General features: G+C 38.5%; 1 protein-coding gene across 5 annotated transcripts in view; it reads left to right on the top strand.

The window, feature by feature from the left end:
- The window catches only part of LOC108271148 (inactive N-acetylated-alpha-linked acidic dipeptidase-like protein 2), a 302,511-nt gene that overhangs the window by 56,102 nt on the left and 225,930 nt on the right, over positions 1–20,479 (top strand). For all 5 annotated transcript variants that reach the window (XM_017478480.3, XM_017478482.3, XM_053683146.1 and 2 more), the window contains exon 2: positions 14,820–15,315. In XM_017478480.3, coding sequence (XP_017333969.1) covers positions 14,828–15,315 — 488 coding nt within the window. In that variant the 5' untranslated portion in view covers positions 14,820–14,827. The remainder of the gene's footprint in view (positions 1–14,819; positions 15,316–20,479) is intronic.

The following is a 20,479-nucleotide window of genomic DNA, read 5'->3' as shown; positions in this document are numbered from 1 at the left end:
TGAATTTTAAAGTAAACTCCTGGTAGGGAAAAATAAATCACTTTGCTGAGAGGTAATGCCAAATAGTTGGGCGATTTCCTCAAGATTTGTCCCAAGTACTAAGAGCTCAGCTATGTGCACGTTCCAGCTGAGTGCAACATTTTCATAAACCCCACTGGTTACTGAATGGGGAAAAAAGAGAGCATTTCCATTTATCTACAATATATCTACAAAAACAAAAAGAAAAATGAGATGCAACAAGGCACAGATCCAAAAACATAAGTCAAACTCAACAGAAAATGACGGACAGACTGAAATTATCCAAAAGCAAGAAGTGCTTCTCGGTCTCTAGACTCTAGATGATGAAGGCACGTAATGACATATGGCAGAAATAATTTATGGCAAGAATTTTCAAGGATTTTCCAAGCAATCTGGCAGAGTTACAACAGATTCAGTATGTTAAGCCAAAAAAGAGCAGGAGGTTTAGTTATGAATATTGCAAATGAGATGATCCAAAAGATGTTCAGAGGAAACACGAGGCTGTAGTGATTTAGAAAGGTAAATAGTGGGCACACATATTAGTAGTGATAAATATATTTATAAGTTTAAAATCATTGCACTTATGCAAAGGAAGTGCTTATTTGCATACCTACGAGCCCCCATAGCTACCTATTCATATAAGTATTAAATATAATAACATTAAATATATTATTTATATAATAAATATACAAATATTATTTGGGTGTTTTTATTAACTTTGTTTTGTTAGATTAAGTGTCTGGTTGTATGTGCCAGTACGGTGGGCCATTAGCGCAAAATACATTAACAAACCAAAATCGCACCAGCAAATCAGAAAACACAACAGCAAATTTGGAAATACAAAAGCAAATATTAGAAAAGAATGCATTAGCAAATTTGAAACAACAGCAAACACAACAGTATAAACAGAAAGGGTAGTTCCTTATTTTATACCACATGCTTGTTGTTGATCTGTTACTGTTACTGTGAGACTGCAGAAAACAGAGAGTTGGAGAACTTTCACACTAATGGATCTACTAATGCTTTTAATGGTGCTTATTTTTTTTTAATCACACAATTTTATTTTAGAATATTTTGGTGTTGTGTTTTTAGTTTTGACATTTTCACTTATGGGCCACTCTTATTTCTACACTAAATATAAACACTTTACACTTCATAATGACAGTAGGTGTCATGTTTGTGTTTACAGTACAGTGGCAGTCTGGTGAGTTTTGCTCTCCCTACCAGTTTTCGCTGGTTAACCAGTTGCGCAGCTAACCACCAATTGTTGGGTGCTGTAAGCATGTGTTGGCCACTAAAAACCCAAATCCATTATTTTTTTTACAATGTTTTCTGGGCAAGTTTTTGGCTTTTTGACATCACCTTATGTTACTTCTGACAATGGAACATCTGTGAGACCTACCTAGTACACTAAATGACTTTAAATAAATTACTTTGTTTTATTCATTTTATGTTGTGTTTTGCAATCAACTTTATATTAATGTTGCTTTCTGTACTTGTTGCTCCATTATTATTATTTTTATTTAAATCTGACATGAATATGTATATGAAGGGAGGCCTGTTGTGTCCACTGTAATATATCTAATTTCTTCAGTAAAATGAATGTTCATGAGATATAGATTTTTCTAAATGATCAGACCCACTTACACAGCAAGCAGCTGTCAGCTGTTGATGCCTTTTGGCACCAAGGCTTCAAATTATGGCTCCCAGGATGGAAGGACTTTAACTGTAGATTAAAGACAAGTTTCAGCAGTGTGAAATATGGCCACCTTTAGTAACACTGCTGCTTGTAGCTAGTTCCAGAAGCTGGAAATGAGTGATAAAGGGAAAGTGTGGAAGTATGGTTCCCACAATGTAGTCATAATCTGCCATTGTATGGTAATGCAAGCTTGTTATGCTTTCAAGACTTTTTGATGCTTCGTAAGAGGAACGAGTGGCTACCTTTTATTTAACCAAAGTGTCAGATCCCAGCATGTGGGCTCCCAAGCAAGATATCATAAGGCTGTCCTAATGTGTTCTGATGAAACTGCAAGAGAGCAGGGCTAAGCCGGTTGTTGAGGCTTTAAGTGTGCAGATAGGTCTAGCAGAGGGGCCGCTTTGTTAGCGTAATGGCTGTCAGGTGGTGTTGATTAGTCCATTGTGCCTACACTTGAGGCTGGCCTGCTTTGCTCAAAGCATTGCTCTACCATATTCAATCCTTTTTCCGTGTTCTTTGAAAGAATTCAACTCAAACTAGCATTCAGCAAGGTTTTGATTAAGATTGCTAATTAACCCTTGTTTGAATGCTCAGCGGAACCCTCACACACTAGGCAGTGAAGTTTGAACCATTAGCCTTAATTTTCTCCCCATTTCCCCACATTTTTCCATCTTTAGATCAGCCTGTGCCTGTTGTGTAGGCGTATGTTGACATGGTGCCATTTCCCTTCCCAGTAGGACTGATCCTTTGTCTGCATGGCATAATCAATTTAAGAGTTTGTCTTGGGTCATTATTACCTGCTGCAGAGCCATCTGTTGATGAGGCTTGAAGGAGGTGACTGCCAACATGCTAGAGTAGCAGAGTGGATTGAAATGCAGAGGTTTGGAGCACAGTGTACAAAAGGAAGGGAGAGGAGGGATTGGAGCCAGCAGGATGGCTAGAAAGACCAACCTCTTCGTATTCCCAAATGGGCATGAACGTATTTAAGAGTAGCATGTCTAAATGTGAATAAGCACCCCATCATGTCTCTTCAAAGAAAGTCTGGCAAAAAGCTTTTGCCTACTTCAGGCCCACTATAATTAACTCTTCTGATGAGTTTAGGAGTTTTGTGACTTTTACTAACTCTCTCACAGTAAACTCTTTATCCCGCTAAGGGTCATGGTGAATCTAGAGACTATCCAAGGCAGGAACACACCCTGAATGGGGTAGCCAGTACATCACAGCGCACCATGCACAAACATTCACACACAGATGCCATTTAGCATAGCCAGTCCACCTACTGGTATGTTTTTGGGAGGTGGGAGGAAACCTGAAGGGAACTTACAATACTCAGCACAGAGCGTAACCTGAGCTCAGGATCTAACCTGGAGCTGTGAGACTGCAACATTACTCACTGCACCACTGTGCCACTCCCTATTACATCTATCCCTTACATATGAACAAATCATATCAGAATGGCTATAAAAATGTCTACACACCCCTGTTGGAAAAGTTTTTGTGAAGTAAAAGAATGACACTAAGATAAATCATGTCAGATCATTTCCCACCTTTAATGTGCAATTGCAAAGTATACAAATAAAGTGAAGAACAATCAGAAACTTTTTAAGAGAATAAAAAGAAAAAAACATGCTGCACAAGTGTGCACACCCCCTAAACTAATATTTTCTTGAAGCACCTTTTGATTTTATTATACCAATCAGTCTTTTTGGTTAAGAGTCTGACACATGTTGACTTGGCAATGTTTTCCCATTTCTTGCAGAACCATTCTAGATCCATCAAATTGGAAAGGCATCTCCTTTGTACAGCACAATTCAGGTCACCCCACAGATTTTCAGTTGGATTAATGTCTGGGGTCAGTCTAGGTGATTCAGAAACATTGAGCTTCTTCCTTTGCTGATTTTGATGTATCCTTTGGGTCATTATTGTGCAGAAAGGTGAAATTCCTTTTCATCTTCAGCTTATTAGCAGACACCTGAAAATTTTTGCACTAAACTTGGCTGGTATTTGTAGCTATTCATGATTCCCTCCACCTTGATAAAAGCCCCAGTTCTGGCTGAAGAAAAGCAGCCCTAAAGCATGATGTGGCCACAGTGGTGTTCTTTTGTCAATGTGATTTTTTTTTTGCACCAAACATACCTTACTGCTAGCCACCCTACCACATAGCCCAGACTAGTGAAGAATATGAGAGATTGTTGTCACATGCAGAGAGTAATCAGTACTTGTCAGATATTCATTGCATCTCCTTTAATGTTGCTGTTGGTCTCTTCACAGCCTCCCTGGTAAGATTTGTTTTGCTCTTTTGTAAATTTTTGAGGAATGTCCTGTTCTTGGTGATGTTATTGTGGTGCTCCATTTTCTCCACTTGTTGATGGTGGCCTTCATGGTTTTCTATGGTACATCTAATAATTTCTAATTCTTTTGTATCTCTTTCCTGATTGATTCCTTTTGACAGTGAGACCCTGTGCAGGCTTTGTCAGCTCTTTGTGGAAGATGGTTTCAGCAGTCAGATGAAACCAAGATGATGTCCATTGGGGTTAAACAGCTATTTATCTTTTCCTATTGTGGTAGTTCAGTGGTATATTACATATCTACTGTATATGTGTAAAAATAATAGTAAAATACAGGATGGCTCTGCTCTGTGCCTTCTTGCAGGTTCAAAGGTAGAGTTCATTATTTCTGCAGATGACGAGTTTGACAGACATTGTTGCGATCTTTCATTGTGTCACAGACGTGGAAGACCTTATTTACACCCGAAGATGACATTCTGTTTGTGACAGCATTAGGTGGTAATGACTGATCTGTGTAAAGCAGAACACTAGCGAGATACGCTATTTTTAGATTGCCTCTTCTTGTTTGTGAGTGACTTTCACCAAAAAAGGAACTTGGCCAGATATAAATTTGCAGGCAGTGTGGGACACTATCCATTAATTTAAAAGATGATCACAATTTTGTTGATGAGAACTGCTGATGGTGCAAACACTGTCCAATTTTAAGCCTTTATTTGTAGCAATGCATCAGCTGGACTGATGCAGTAAATGCACTGTCAGCATTATGACATATTTTGGGTTCTCATCCTCTCATTACTTAGTTTTGCAATGTTAAATTGTTAGTAAGATTCTAAAGGGAATATCACTTTTACACAATTAAGGTAATCTTATAAGGTTTACGCTTTTGGAAAACTCCCCCAGGGCAACGTCCAATTAATGCCTTGACTATGAAGTTAAGCAGTAACTATAAAGTCAAGTGAGTAGCATATGGCCTCCTCATTGGGGATTATTGCTTAATACTTTAATCTTTAACTGTTGCCTGCAAATTAGGTTAGCATTTAATTTACTGTGCAGATTATGTTCGATTACCAAAATTATACCCTTGCTGGGGTGAGGAAGGAGCATAGGCCCCACTCTTTACTTGAAATCTACATAATAAGACTGGTACAAAAAAATCATGGGAGCTGTCATTGACTTGCCATGACAGTTTACATCCATAAGTGTCATGTTACCCGGTAAAAGCTTTAATAACTGCCATAATATGCCATAATGATGCCATGACAACTTATGATATTCATATTAAAATACAAATTTTCTCTCAGTATAGAAAACATCTAAATATATTTCTTCTTGGCTAGCAGTTGTCCACGTTTTCTAATATTGGAAAAAAATACATTCATCATGTCATATGGCTAGTAAATAACAATTTAGACTACGCCTGTAAGCATGGACCATATTCATAGTAGGCAACTGAAGTCCAAAATTTACATCAATATTTATGAAGGGACAAGCCGTATTTATTCCGAGATGGGTTATGCAGCTGCTTAAGTCAAGTTTCTAGGTGCGAGATTCAGATAATGCAAATTAACTGCATGTAGTATTTATTTCTGTTTTCCATTTTTACATATAACATCCTAAATGTCTATTACTAAGCATGTATTATGGCAAATGTCATGACTGCATTATCATGCTGCCAAAGACATCGCAGTAACATTATTATAACTCATTTGGTTTATATTAATGTGCCTGTGCCTTTCTGTAATTACAACTTAAGGACTTGTAGACAGTCAACATTATCTAAGCCTTATAATAATGTAATTTTAAAAACATGTTATTTAAAAAAGTAAAACATGTAATTTTTCATATAGTCATTTTTTTTTAAATGTTTTTTTTAGGAGATTTATTATAAACATTTATTAAAGCCATCTCCATTGTCAGCTCAGTCAGTAAGTTTTCCACCATGAGAGAGTCTTCCTGACAAAAGACTTTGTGCTTTCTGGTTTGGATAAGCTGCTTGTTAACTTCATAAGAGAAAAAAACACACTGGTGAGGGAATGACTGTTTATTCCTGCTATAATATAATTAATAACAGGCAAGAGCGTAATCATGGTATGGACATGGGGGTGATACTGAAAATTTGCATATTTAGAACATAGTTTTAGGATTACAGTTACCATTTGAATTCACGTGATTTCTGAGTGATAGAAGCTCCTACAGCATGGGGAAATTGTGCGGTGCTGTGGACGTCATGTAGGCAGATGTATTCTCTGCGCCATAACCTACAATGAAACCTACTACACCAAGTAGAGGCGAGCTAAGATGTGTGGAGGCAAACCACACACGCTAACATTTAAACATGCAATCACGACTTTTAAACAAACTCAGAAAGGATGGCTACCTATGAAACTAAATTCAACATTATACATGTTGTAAATACAATTTCCCCACGGATGCTTCTAAGCAATGCTGTGCTGCCTGTATTGTGACCAGGTACCATTATTCTCCCAGAAGAGTAATGACTGACTTAGATGATCATTTTAATTTGATAAACTGAATATTCTGTTGGTGTAACTGGTGTCACTTATTATGTTAATGTCATCGTGCTGTTTAGCTTGCTATGTAATAAGTGTACAAAGTGTACAACAATATATAGTGTTAACCTGAAGCGTTAGCTATGTAAAGGGTACTGGAGTTTTCTTTTCTTAATTCTAAAGACAAACTGCCATAACTAGTTCTGAATGGATAACTACAATATGGTCACAACTCGGACGTTAGTTCCATATCTCTCGTTGCCAAGCTAGCACATCTCAGCATTATGCTGCGCCTTATATTTGTAAAATCACTTAGTTGTCCATAGCCCAAATGTAGTGTAAAGGAATGAATTGCTGTGTAACTTTCCTTGCATTTATAACAGTCTGTCACAACGTGAGGGATCACAGCGAACTCGGCGGGAGGATATGCAAGTGAATGTAACGTTAATGGTCAAAAACTGGAACTGACGTTAGCCTAGCCTACTTCGTAGGTGTGCAAATATCAAAAGTTAATTGACGTTCTTAAGAACAAACCAAGCCATGGTATGATGCCTTCTATACTAAGCTAAGGTTACCTACTATTTAGGTATCTAGTTACCTACTGTCTGAAAAAAGCTCATATGTTCTGCTGCACTTTTCTATGATTGGCTGCTGTCTCCATTTCTTACAGCCTGAGCTGCTAAAATATATAATCGAACTTGCTTTGAGTATGGGCGCAACCAAGTGTACAATTGGAGCGGGGGGCACCCACCTATTTTCCTTAACAAACCGAAATATATTAAAAAGGAATAGACGTAAATAAATAAATAGAATAGATGAAGAAAAGACAGATCCGTTGGCAGGGTACATTAAAGGGGGACATATAGAAAATATTTTGTACTGTATATTGGGGGGACAGATTGGTATTTCCTCAATACTGGGGGGACACGACCCCCCCCAAAGAATGCATGGTTATGCCCATGATAACAGGAACTAACTTATCTCGTGGACATCCCACAACATTAAATGTGACTATAAATGATTAAAAGCCACACCAGGATGGATGTACTGTTATTGGGAAAAAAAAATTAAGTTCAAGGTGATAACGGTAACTCTTCTTCATGTCTGGCCACATCATACCTCTTGTCATGGATTATTTTCTTATAACAGCATGCCCTGTTATGTTTTATTCCTTACATGATAACAAGGAAGAATAAGGAACGAAGGAAGAAAGGGCTTCCATGTTTGCACATTAGCTTTATTAATGTAAATGGTTGTTTTAGCTTGTAACATGACATGGCGCTATTAATGCATTCCCATTTAGCTGTTAGGCAGCTGCATTAAAACAGCATGTTCCTAGCTGCAAGCACAATTGCACAACAAACAAATACCAGCAGATTGCTATATAAGCATATCAGTGTCTCTGATGTTCCCATTGAGTGGTCTGCAAGTTGACTGATGAGTCTCCAGAGTTCACTCAAATCAGAGTTGCATTGGTGTTCCAGCCGTTTACACAGTTAAGGGATGTCTGATGGCAGGCAAACGCTCTCTTTCTGTCCATCCTGATTACGTTGTCAACAAAGCATGTTATGTTTCCGATTGAAATCTGATGGCACACACATACATAGTCTTACCGAATTCTTTCTTGGCACTGAGGGAGCAAATCAACAAACACTTACTGTATCTTTCACCCAGACAGCTATTCAGTGTTAGATTTACTCTCCTATGGGAGAAAGTATTGGAAAAAGAAAACAAAACACTATAGTTATGTGTGTTCAGCTTTAGCCATCACTTCCACACATTTTCACAGTGATTTTGTAATAAATAAATTTTAGTCTAATCCTAAATATAATCATATGAAGGCATTGATCTTTTTGTTTATCCAAGCTGTGATGTCTGTCTTTTTATCTAACGTGTCAGATCCTCTGTTTCAGCCAGTACAAATGGGCGCAATATCTCTCATCGCAGTTTAGCTTGATAAATGGTCCCAATAACCCTGATCCCGCTTTAGAGCTGTTGAAAAGGATTGTTTGCTCTAACTCTTTGTCCGGTTCTTTCTCGTCTAACTGAACGTAATGGATGCAGGTCATTGATCGGTTGCTCCGCTTGATCCGTCTCAGCAACAGGTGATTCGTCTTTTGAAGCTGATTTATCTCTATTGTGCTGCTAATGCTTTTACATATTGAGTAGAATGCTCAAATGAAGCCCGTTTGTGAAACCTGACTTCTAATAAGCAGGATGAACATGTATTTCTTACATCTGTTCCAAGAATTTGAAAAAGGACCCACATCAGTGCTTTATTCTCTCGTTAACGAATGGTATTGCTTTGCAGGAAGGCTTATTTTTGATGGCTGTCTCAGCTGTCGTGTTTTTTAAGAATATTCAAAATTATAGCATGCGATTGATTTTTATATTCCATTTAAGAAGACACATTTGCTCTATGGATACACTGCACAGTGACTACAGAATCTAGGAGAATAGGCATGTTCATCTGGCTTCGGGCGCACATTGTGTGATGCGAATGAAGATTTTAGAAACTGCAACTTATTCTTTTATTCTTGTCTGTGCTACATTACAGAGTGGAGTTTTTCCTTCTTGGAAGGCCAGAGAATTATTTGCACTTTGTATCAATGAGCAATTATAATTTGATAAACCAAATGTGTCTTTTTGTGAAATCTCAGTTAGCTTTTTCTTTACAGTGGTGGAGAAAAGTGCAGTTCTTGTACTTCTTGCTAGAGAACTTCTGTTCTGAGCTGCAGATTGCAAATCTTTGTTACAGCTATAATGACTGGCATCTGTTTTTACATTGTCCGCATTAAGGACTTTGAAACATCTAGGCCCTGAAACAAACACAGATTTGTGCACACTAAATGACATATACTGTAGTTACTGTATATGCAAAAGAAACTGGGCACCCCAGCTAAATAACATACAGTATTTTGTTGATTTTTTTCATGTGAAGAGAAGTAATCACAACCTCTGCAGCAAATAAATAAAACATTTTCTGCAAATATTAATGCAATCACTTTACATTTGATGAATTAAAAAAAAAAAAGGAAAAAATAATTGTGGCATGTGCAAAAAAGCAAAAATGCTTTTTTGTAGCAAGCTAGGAGTCTTTCTATTCCTATTATTTATTATTCACACGCTCTTCAATGTGGAACACTTCTAATTTGGAGATATTCGTGCTGTCTTCCATGTACAGCATGGTTAAGACCTACTCACAGATTTTTAATGATGTTCAAGTCACGGAACACTGGTCACCTTTCCAAAAGCTCCCGCTTACATTTCTTAAAGTGGTTCATGGTGGGTTTTCATGTATATTTTGGAACACTGTCTCATTGTAAAAGCCGATTTCTTTTCAACTTCAGTTACTTGAATGACTGTGTCACATTTGCGTCCAGAATTTGTTGATATTGACTGGAATTCATTCTTGCATCTACCTGTGCAATGTTTCCTGCTTACCTGTGCAATCCACCCTGATGCTTAACATTTGGCAAGCTGTTCTTTTCATCAAATGCTGCTCCTTTTTTAATTTCCAATTATACCTTTTGGTGATTGTATCCATTTTTATTTCATCCTCATCTGGCTTATCAATATATGGTTTTGCATCAGATGTTCACTTTTGTGCTGAGGTGGCAGATAAAGTTTCCTTATGATGACTTTCCCATGCAGATCATGTTTGTGCAAGCAGTGCTACATAGTAGAACGGTTCTTAGACTTTACAGCTGGAAGGGTATTTGAACCTTCGCACATGCCACAATTACTATTTTATTTTAAAGGTTTTGCATTGACCTTTGCAAAAAAATTTTTTTTTAAAAAATGGTTCTGAAAAGGTTTGTTAATGCCAGGTGAGGTTGGAGAATACATGTCAAGGGATCTTACATCATTCTTCCATACAGAATCTCTCCAGGTCATTCAAATTTCGAGGTCCACTCTGGTGGACTCTCCGCTTCAGTTTTGGACTCCTACTAATTGAGTATTATTGAAGAACTATGAGGCACTCAGAAGGATAATCAGTTAAAACACATGCCTACCTGTTTCAGCCATTAAGGCCTTCATCAAGTTTCAGAGTAATATTTCCTTATTCAACAGAGTCCTCTAGAAATGAGCATAGATTTGTGTACACCCAGGTTAGTATTTCATATTCCCTCTTATACGGGAATGCTCATATTGCTCAATTGAAGGACTAACGAACTGATAAAGTGTACATGTACAGTGCCCTCCACTAATATTGGGATATATTTCTCTACACCTAACAGCATGCTATGCAGGTGGTTTTTGATCACTCTGAAACCCTTGATAAAGCCCACAGAAGAAAAGTCAAAATGTCTCATAACATTTCCAGTATGCAAGATGGCACACCTCCATGCCACAACCTAACAGAGTTCAGTGAAGGCTTGATGAGGAACAACACTATAGATACTTTAGCTTTTAGGAGGACTGTGTGTTAGCATGCTTACCCATAACCCCCCTCTCTGCCTGAGTATGCACATGAATAAAGAAATATAAACCAGTCTTTAATTTGTCTAATGTGCATGTGCAGCTGCATATATTTGTTTGCTGGTTGGTCTAAAGTATATATTAAGTAAATTGGACTGAATGAACATTGTATGACATGAAATGACATCTGAGAGAAAGTTTTCTGATTGTATTTTTCCTTTAATGTGGACTGGTGAAGGGCATATGTTTTGTTGAGTGTTCCACATTCTTCCCTGCAATATCCTGTCTTTCTCCAATATCTGGAGTGTTTTTTATTGAGAGATCTACTGAGTCATGGCCTTTTGATGTTGTGACAGTTTTGTAGTGTGTGCGGTTTATTGAGCTGCATTGTAGTGAGGAGTTAAGTTTAGTGTTGTCTGAGACCTGTTTTGGCTTGGGCTTGGATTCATTTCCTGATAGATGTCGTTAGTCATGCTACTCATGACATGTTGTCTTATCTGCCACAAGCAACACTCCAGCGTTCTCCTTCTGGGAGTGACACTGGATACTCTGCCTGTCTCGACCAATTTCAGCTACATTTATGCAAGGAGAAGTTTTATCAATATTGATGAAGGTGAGCATAAAATGCACAAAAAATATGAAGCATTTCTTGTCTGGATCTTGTATGTGTCAATCACAAGAACAAGGATAAAAAATAAAAATAACATTCCTCAAATCCAATCTAACATAATGTAGCCCAGTGGAAAATGCTGTATGAATAAATTGCTCCTCAAATCTGTCCTTTGGATGGTTTGGAAAATTGATTTAGGCCAGCTTGAATGTGCATAGTGTGTGCACTCCAGCGGCATTCCATTTTAGTGTCACTGTCAAATCAATCTCGGGGGAAAAGTCAAAGATGGTACATTCCATTGGCCTTTAATTGATGGCTCTGTTGTGGTGCTGAGAAGCGTTAAATTGCTGACATTTCTGGTGATTGAATGTCAGCTGTCATTTTGTGAAGAAGAGAGCCGAGCTCCATTGCCACCTGAGCGAATGATGGAGAGAAGAGGACAGGAAAAGAGTGGAAAGAAGAGGAAAGCAGGGAGGAGATGAGGAGAGGAGGGTCAATTCTACCCAAAATGTTTGACAACCCATATCGTAGCAGGGGTCAAGGGGCGAATGAGGATCTCTTCTCTGCATTCGCATCCAAATTGAAGAAAGGTTTCTGAGCCATACAAACCTGCTCAGTAGCTCATTGTCATCTCCCTGTGCTTTAGACTCTCAACAACTTAAGCAGTCTATGAAAAACTGCTTGTCATTATGCCAATGTTTTATTTATTTATTTATTTATTTTTTTTTACTACATACACTATACAGCCAGAAGTTTGTGGACATTTTTTGTGGAAATTCACATGCAAAATAAGAATTCAATACCTACACTTGAATGTGCTTAAGTAAATATCTAATTCAGTCAGCAATTGCTCACGAGCCCTGATAGCCACTCGTACCTTACCAAATGTATTTTATCTCACAGTGCTATGAGACAGAAGTTTGTGGTATAAATGGTTAAATTCATGAATTATTCATTTCATCATTATTTATAGTCCTTTAGTAAAATACAAAGAAACCAACATCCTATTGGACGACAGAATACACTGATTATCATATTTTAACATAACTGCTGCCTCCTATCATCTTCACCATCATCATCTTCCCATCACACATCTTATCTCATTCACTAATTCTTGGTATTTTTCTCATGTTCATTAAATTGCATACCACAGCAATTTTACGACCTCTTGCCCTTGGTTGTCTGGGCTGATTCTGCAAACAGGGAAGAAATTTAATTTTCCTATTTCTTAGTGCAGTCTGTTCCTTCTAGATTTAAACTGCAATGTTCACTGAAGAGTTAGTATATATGTAAATCCTGATTTTCTCCATAACCCCTGACTATAACAAGGAGGCGTCGGAACCGGCTGAACACAAACGTAAAACCTTAATAATAAACAGAACGTAAAAATAACACAAACGTAACTCAAACACAAAAACACGCGTCTCTCTCTCTCTCTCTCTCTCTCTCTCTCTCTCTCTCTCTCCCTCTCCCTCTCCCTCCCTCTGGCATCTCCAGCTGTTCCTTATCTCTTTCTCCCGCTGATTAGACACCTCGGTGCCACGCGTGCACCCCTCCCTCCTCCTCGTCACACTCCTCCGGGCTGGATTCATGCCCCCAGCCTGACGCAAGCCCTCCCACCCCCCTTCGGCTGACTGGCCCTGCATCCTTTGAGTGAGAGGAGAGATGAGTGGAGGGAGAGGGGAAAGAGAAGGAGCAAGCAGGAGAGAGAGCAAGAGGGAAAGAGAGGAGAAAGAGAAGGAAAACTGGTTCTCCGGTCCCCAGACACACTGTCATCTGGTCCTCGGCAATCTGGGAAGCAATCCCTCATGATGCCGGGCGATGGCACTGAACCTTTTCAGGCATACGGCAGCAGTTGGAAAGCAGTGACTCCTCCGTCCTTCTTGGCAACCGCTTCAGCACTACCGCCTCCTCCTTGCCCATCGTTGAAAGTTTGTTACATTGGTGCCGAAACCCAGGAAGGAGGAGGGACGCGGTGCCGGGGAGGACGGAGTAGTCACTGCCGTTCACCTGAAGTTCCAGTGAAGGGAAATCTTTATACTACTTAAGACACCCTATACAACTGTGTGCGTCCAATTTTGTGGCAACATTTTAGGGAAGGTCCATGTATGAGTGTGATGGTCAAGTGTCCACATACTTTTGGCCATATAGTGTACTGTGAATCAATTTCAGTTCACTTTATTGTTCATTACAGTCCATATACATGGTGCTATAGAAATAACATGGCTGTGTTTGAGTGTATGCGATTACTGTGATTGGGGTGCGATTTAACCTTTATAACTCGGGGCTCCCAAATGGTGCAATAGATAATCATTCATCCTATCATGAGGAGATTGAGAGTTTGAATCCTTATGATGCCACACCCATCTATGGCCAGGAGCCAAGGGAGCGCAAATTGGCCATGCTCTCTGACAGGGGAGAGTGAGTATACCATTACTACCTGTGTTTTAAATGTCTTTTATATTTACTGTACATATACAATATTTCATATTTGGGACACAAATGGCACCTCATTCATAAAATCACATATTGACCAGCACTGAGGACATTTTGGTCTATGTTTAATGGTTTAAATAAAAGAACAAAGAACAAAAACCTAGAAAACATGTTGGAAATGCATAAAATGCGATAAGAAATTATTCTATGTGCTTTTTCTGTGTTTGTGTGCAATAGTAATGTTTTCCAGTTACTTTTATCAGGTCAAATTTTACTCCTGACCTCACTTAAATGTTTTATTTACGTGTTGCAGTTCGATCTAAACCGTTCCTTCGATGTTTTCTACTTTGCCTGAGTCTGAGCTTTTCAAGCAGCACATTTTCATTCACTGGTCTCCTTTGTAGCTGAATTTAAATGAGTAATAGCCTTTGTCCACTGTGAAATTTCTGGGCACTTTTGCAATTTTGTTATTATCGATTGGGCTGGTTTGGGTTTGATGGTGATCACTTTAAAAGGGATAGTTAAATTTAATGGAGTACTTTGACACTGGTCTCCTTTTTTTATGAATTTGATCCCAGGAAGTCGTCACCCTTAATGATCTTTTTTAGCAGCAGCAGTGAACCACTGGTGCCCTTCCTGGCTCCCATGAGAATGCTTGGTATAGTTAGAACACTGAGACACATTGGATATCTAAACAGTGAAAAACTAGAATTTACAAAATGATGGCAAGCTAAATTATTCTTCTTATGAGGTGTTTTCTTATGTCCTTATTTTTCCCTATTTGTTGTAAATTAATGCCATATTAATGTGTGTGTGTGTGTGTGTGTGTGTGTGTGTAGGTGAAGACATGGCATACACGAAAGCACATGCCAGTCATGGTAGCTCCATGCACCTTCAGGTCCTGGAATGTGAGGATCAGCTAGCCACTCTTGATCTAGAGTGGGAGATGGAAAAGGAGTTGGAAGAACCCGGGATGGACAACTTACAACTAGAGTATGCAGACTCACAAACTTTAGGCAACTCATCTACTAGTGAAATTAATCCAGACCAAGAGTTCATCCAGCCCTCTGTTTCCCCCCATGGACGGTTTGAGCGACTACAAGAGGATCCCAACTACTTGCAATACAGCGGGACCGTTCCCAAGGCACACAAGATGAGTGCTACCTGCATTGTCAAGTACCTGATGCTTGGGACAGGAGCCTTCTTCCTGGGACTGCTCATTGGTCTACATGCTAAGCGAACTGAGGAGCAGCCGACCACGCCCACCGCAAGCACAGATATGCTGGAAAAGGTTATGCAAGACATAACTGCAGAAAAGATCCAGGCAATAAAAAGGTCAGAAAAATTCTTAATATATTCACTACAGTTGGTTAACAAAATCCATGTTTACGCAGGGAAACTTCAAGTATTCAGACTCGTGTTACGCAGCTGCTTATGTTGATTTTCTGAGTTCTTCATTTAGATTGTGCAAATTACCTGCATGTAGTTAATGCCTCTGAGATTTCTGGGATATTAGTTTGCATTTGAATTTTTTAGATCATGCTCTGACAGTTAAATGTGCACACATCTTAATAAAGCCACAAGATACTAAATTCAGTTAGAGGTTAGTTAAGTGTTCATAGAAGAGGTGGGTCTTTAGCCCGTTTTTATTTTTTAAATTTTTTTTTTAAAGATATGACAGAATTGAGGTTGGAAGTTCATTCCACACTGAGGAACAGTCAGCCCCTCAGTTTTTACTAGCTCGAGCTAATACTGAGCAACTAAATTAAGCTTAGGGTTCCAAGATCAGAACTGCGAATAACCGAGACATGCCTTTATTTTTAGGCCATCTCTACCCTGCAGTTTTAAGTCTTCTCTATGTATGCATAACTCCAACTCTGAGTTGCCAACTGTATCATATAGAATTTGACCAAGATGTTGAGGGTGTATGAGTTTGAACTCCTCAAACAGATTTAGCTCCTAATTAGCAATATTGTCCCAAATTCAGATAAGAACCTTTGAGTAGAATGTAGGAGTCATAATAACAAGACACAAACATCTGTACATATCTCTATTCCATCCCATCTTTACGTCTGAGAGACTCTGCCTCTTGATGATACACTTTTCATACCCAATCATGTTACTGAGCCGTTGCCAATTAACCTAATTAGTTGCAAAATGTTCCTCCAGCTGTTTCTTTTTTGTAGGACTTACTTTTTCCAGCCTTTTGTTGCTCCTTCCCAACTTTTTTGGGATGTGTTCAAATTAAAAATTCTTATTTTTTAAAAACAGTACATTTTACTCAGTTTAAACATTTGATATGTTCTATTTTGAATAACATATGGGTTCATGAGATTTGCAAATCATTGCATTCTGTTTTTTTTTTTTTTTAATTTATACAGTGTCCCAACTTTTTGGGGTTGTGCATTTTGAAACCAACTAAATCGAATACAATTAATTAGCTCATAAATCATCGCCCCAAACCGGAACTTTGAGGTTGAAAAAACGTAGCATAGTGGCAGTAGCTTCAAGGGCATTCTGGCATGCCAAAGGAAGCCATTCATCCCTATGAAACAGATGCAGCTTTTGTATGAGGACAGGCTCTGTGGGACCTTCTAGCTTCTGACAAAGACAGTCCTGCAGCCAAAGTACATCACAGCCTATCCCCAGCAGTGCAGATGCTTGCTACTAGGTACTACAGTTAAAATTAAATGCAGACAAGCCTCAAGTGGCTCGACATTGTTTTAGAGCCAGGGATTATGGAAAGCATGTGTATTTGTGTCAGAAAGATAACTCGCCATTCAATTTCCGCTCAACTGAGACAGTCTTACTCCTGCAAAAGTCTTTTTGGTATTGCTGATTCATTATTTATTTTGGCACATTTATTTTTCAGGCAGCAGTGCCAACAGAACTGCTCAGGTCCTTTTGGAGAAACTGGACCAAAAAAACAATGGGCAAAGGCTGCAAAGGCAAAATATTTTGATCACTAACTCAAAGCGTGCCTTTGACGACCTGGTATTCCCAAATGTAGCTTGCGGAAATAGAAATATTTACAAAGATAATTGCATTATTTACTCTGTGAGCAAAGCAGACAGATTGGTACAATCTGTTGTCGGAAATGGTACAATCTATTGTGGGCACTTGTGGGTCGCAATATAGTGTGAAGGAGGGCTCTAGAGTAAAAGAGTGTTGGTGAAATGAGACCGTGTCTCAAGATAGAACTAAATCTCATCTTGTACATTAAGCTGAGGCCTCTCCAACCTGTCTGAGATGCTTGGATGGAGATTGGAAAAGGCTTTGAAGATCTTCCCCTAACTGGTTCAATGCACATGCTAATAACCTCATTAGAACTAATTCAGCACACTTCAGTTCTACTTTGGTTTGCTCCAGCTTTTCTCAGCTTATTTTCTCAACAGATCCTCAGTCAGTAGACAAAAAGTGTCAAAGTTAGAAGTAAACATTTAATCTGACATGGGCCATAATGAAAACCTACCAACAGCTACTTGTCTTGATTGGGTGGTGAATCCTGGCAAATTTGTATCCAACCACAATAACACATGAATACTACAATTTAACGGACTAATTTACAGAAATACAGAAGCCCTATTTCCTGTTCTATTGTTTCTTCACATAGTGCCTCTTCTGCAGGGGTTTCTTTGACACACATATATATTTATTTCTTAGCATTTACACTTCAAAGAATACACGGGTGAAAAACAGTTCCAGCAAAATGAGATTAGTCCAAAATCCCTAGAAGAAAAAAGCTTGTTTCCCACTGTTTTCCCCCTCTAATGGTATTCTTTATCTCCTGCAGACACTCACTCTTAATTAGGGGGTTGTAATTGATACAGTGTGGGCCTGGTTAGCATTCTTCATCCTGTGCCGTTTAAATACTGGATCTCAAGGTCAGACTAGGGAGTTCACAGTGGGAGGACTCTATGAAGCAGCCAATGCAGACCTGAGCCTGATGGCATATTCTGTTCGACGCAGCCATGCTGGGGTCTCTGAGCCATGAGCCTGTCCCATGGATGAGACAGTTATGGGGCCCTTGGTGTGCAGTTCATCCTGTCTAATGACCAGCCCTGCTGTTAAAGTTAATGGCAGAATGATAGGACAGACTGTTGCTACGTATATAGGGCAAGACTCAGCTGCTGTGACGTCACAGAAACATGGTGATTAATTCTGCATGACGAAGCTGGATTGTTCGTGTTCAGGGGTCAAAGTAGAAGCATTTATATTGCAGGTGGAAGAATTTAATGTTCAGGAAGCAATAAGAAGGTATAACTGATCTGCTCAAAATTATTACTTGCAAGACACCCATGGATATTAATCATCATAGCTCATTCTGTTTCTAAATCTGCTTTACAAACGCGCCTTTAATTGAACACTTTCCGTACAGAATAAAGCACAGTTATTCATGAAAATTATCCACAATGGGGGTGGCCACAGATTGGAGTATTTGCCTATAAGAACGTGTTTTTTACACCACCAACGATTACAGTTTATTTATGTACAAATGAAACGTCATGTTTTTTTAACCATTTATTTTTACGTCTAATGTTGGGAAACCGCTACAAGACTAGTTAATTCCTGTTATCATTTACATTACAGGGGCTATAAACATTCGTTCCATCACCAACCTCACCTTTTTTTCTCTCTTGAAGTAAATACAGTATGACAGGAAAAGCACAGCTTGTCATGTTACAGGGAAACCATAAAGTGGAAAGTCCTGAGAAACCCCCTATGGCAGGAAACTTACTGACTGTTACAAAGCGCCGACACTAAAGTCTCCTCCCATTTCTCCTAACAGAACACATCACCCTATCAGTGATTATACAGATTTCTGAATGTGCTGTTGCTATAAAAACAACATATTGGAATGAGCCCGTGCAATCTGAATTACAGCCAGAACGTCTACCAAAGCTGCTGTTACATAATAATAATAATAATAATAATAATAATAACAATAATAATAATAATAATAATAATAATAATAATGGTTAGCACGTTCGCCTCACACTGCCAGGGTTGGGGTTCGATTCCCGTGCTGCGGGGGTTTCCTCCTGGTACTCTGGTTTCCTCCCCCAGTCCAAAGACATGCATGGTAGGCTGATTTGGCATGTCTAAAGTGTCTGTAGTGTATGAATGGGTGTGTGATTGTGTGCCCTGTGATGGATTGGCACCCTGTCCAGGGTGTACCCCGCCTTGTGCCCAATGCTCCCTGGGATAGGCTCCAGGTTCCCTGCGACCCTGAAAAGGATAAGCGGTAGAGGATGGATGGATGGATGGATGGATTGTTGTTGTTGTTGTTGTTGTTGTTGTTAAATTATTCAACAAATTCTGACCAACCTGATTTAAGGACAGAGCAGCACTGTGATCTAATAACATGCAACATTTAGCAAGCTTTCCTGTTTGTACCTGATATGAATCCCTATCTGCAAACATGTCTTGCTTTTGAATTGATAGGCTTAACTTTTGCAGCACAATAACTCTATCTGTTGTGTGCAACAACCATAAAATAGGCTGCCCAGGCTAACAGTGTGTAGTGCAGAGTGTCACATAACCATATTAGCAACCCTGCATGCTGTGGACAGTCCCATCCTTTAAGTGTGCAACATAGATTAGTTCTAGTGACGTGTGGGCAAAAAAGTTAAAAGATATTTATTTCTGTACAGTTTAGATTTTTTTTTATTATTACAGTTTAAGAGATGAAGTAATACAGATGCAATTTATCCAAGAATCATAACCCATAATTAAAAAATGGAAATTTTCTGTTAATTGACAGTGAACCCACAGTAAAAAAAAAAAAAAAAAAAAAACAGGACATTTTTGTTATTTAATAGTCTAACTATAGTAAAAAAAACAAAACAAACAAACAAAAAAACAGGACACTTCCTGTTATTTAATGGTATACCTACTGTACAAAAACTGCAAATGTTAAATAAATCCGTAAAATAACAGAAAATATACTGGTAACTCATTACCCGGACTTTGTCCTATAATTAAAAAATGGACATTTTTTGTTAATTGATGGATTACCTACAGTAAATAAAAAAGACAGTTTTTGTTCGATATTATACCTACAGCAATAAACATTTAACTGTTTTCTGTACCTACAGTGATAACTCTTCTTTAAAAAATTCTAACAAATCTTCTGTGATAAAAATAGATTTTTTTATTAACTTATAGTTCTTTCACAATTCCATAAAAATACTAAACTAAGAACAAAAACATATGTCCCAAAGGGAAAAGTTTCTTATCTGTAAAGTGTTCAAAGTTTGCTAATTCATTACAGTCTCTCTCAACATTACAAACAAAAAAATTACATCCACTGATTAAATTATTGGAAAATTTTCAAGGGAAGAAAGATTCTACATAGTGGCAAGGATGAGGGGGCGGATTTGCTTCTTGTCTGCAGGTAAGATGAAGACTGTAAACAAAATAGAAAAATATATTACTGATTATCACTGACACAAGACTTAAAATAGACAATTGGAATGTGCCAAAAAGATCCTGAAGA

This window comes from Ictalurus punctatus, chromosome 10, assembly GCF_001660625.3.
Source record: "Ictalurus punctatus breed USDA103 chromosome 10, Coco_2.0, whole genome shotgun sequence".
Lineage (NCBI taxonomy): Eukaryota > Metazoa > Chordata > Actinopteri > Siluriformes > Ictaluridae > Ictalurus > Ictalurus punctatus.
The sequence above is the reverse complement of the archived record's forward strand: the minus strand, read 5'-3'. Positions and strand labels throughout refer to the sequence as shown.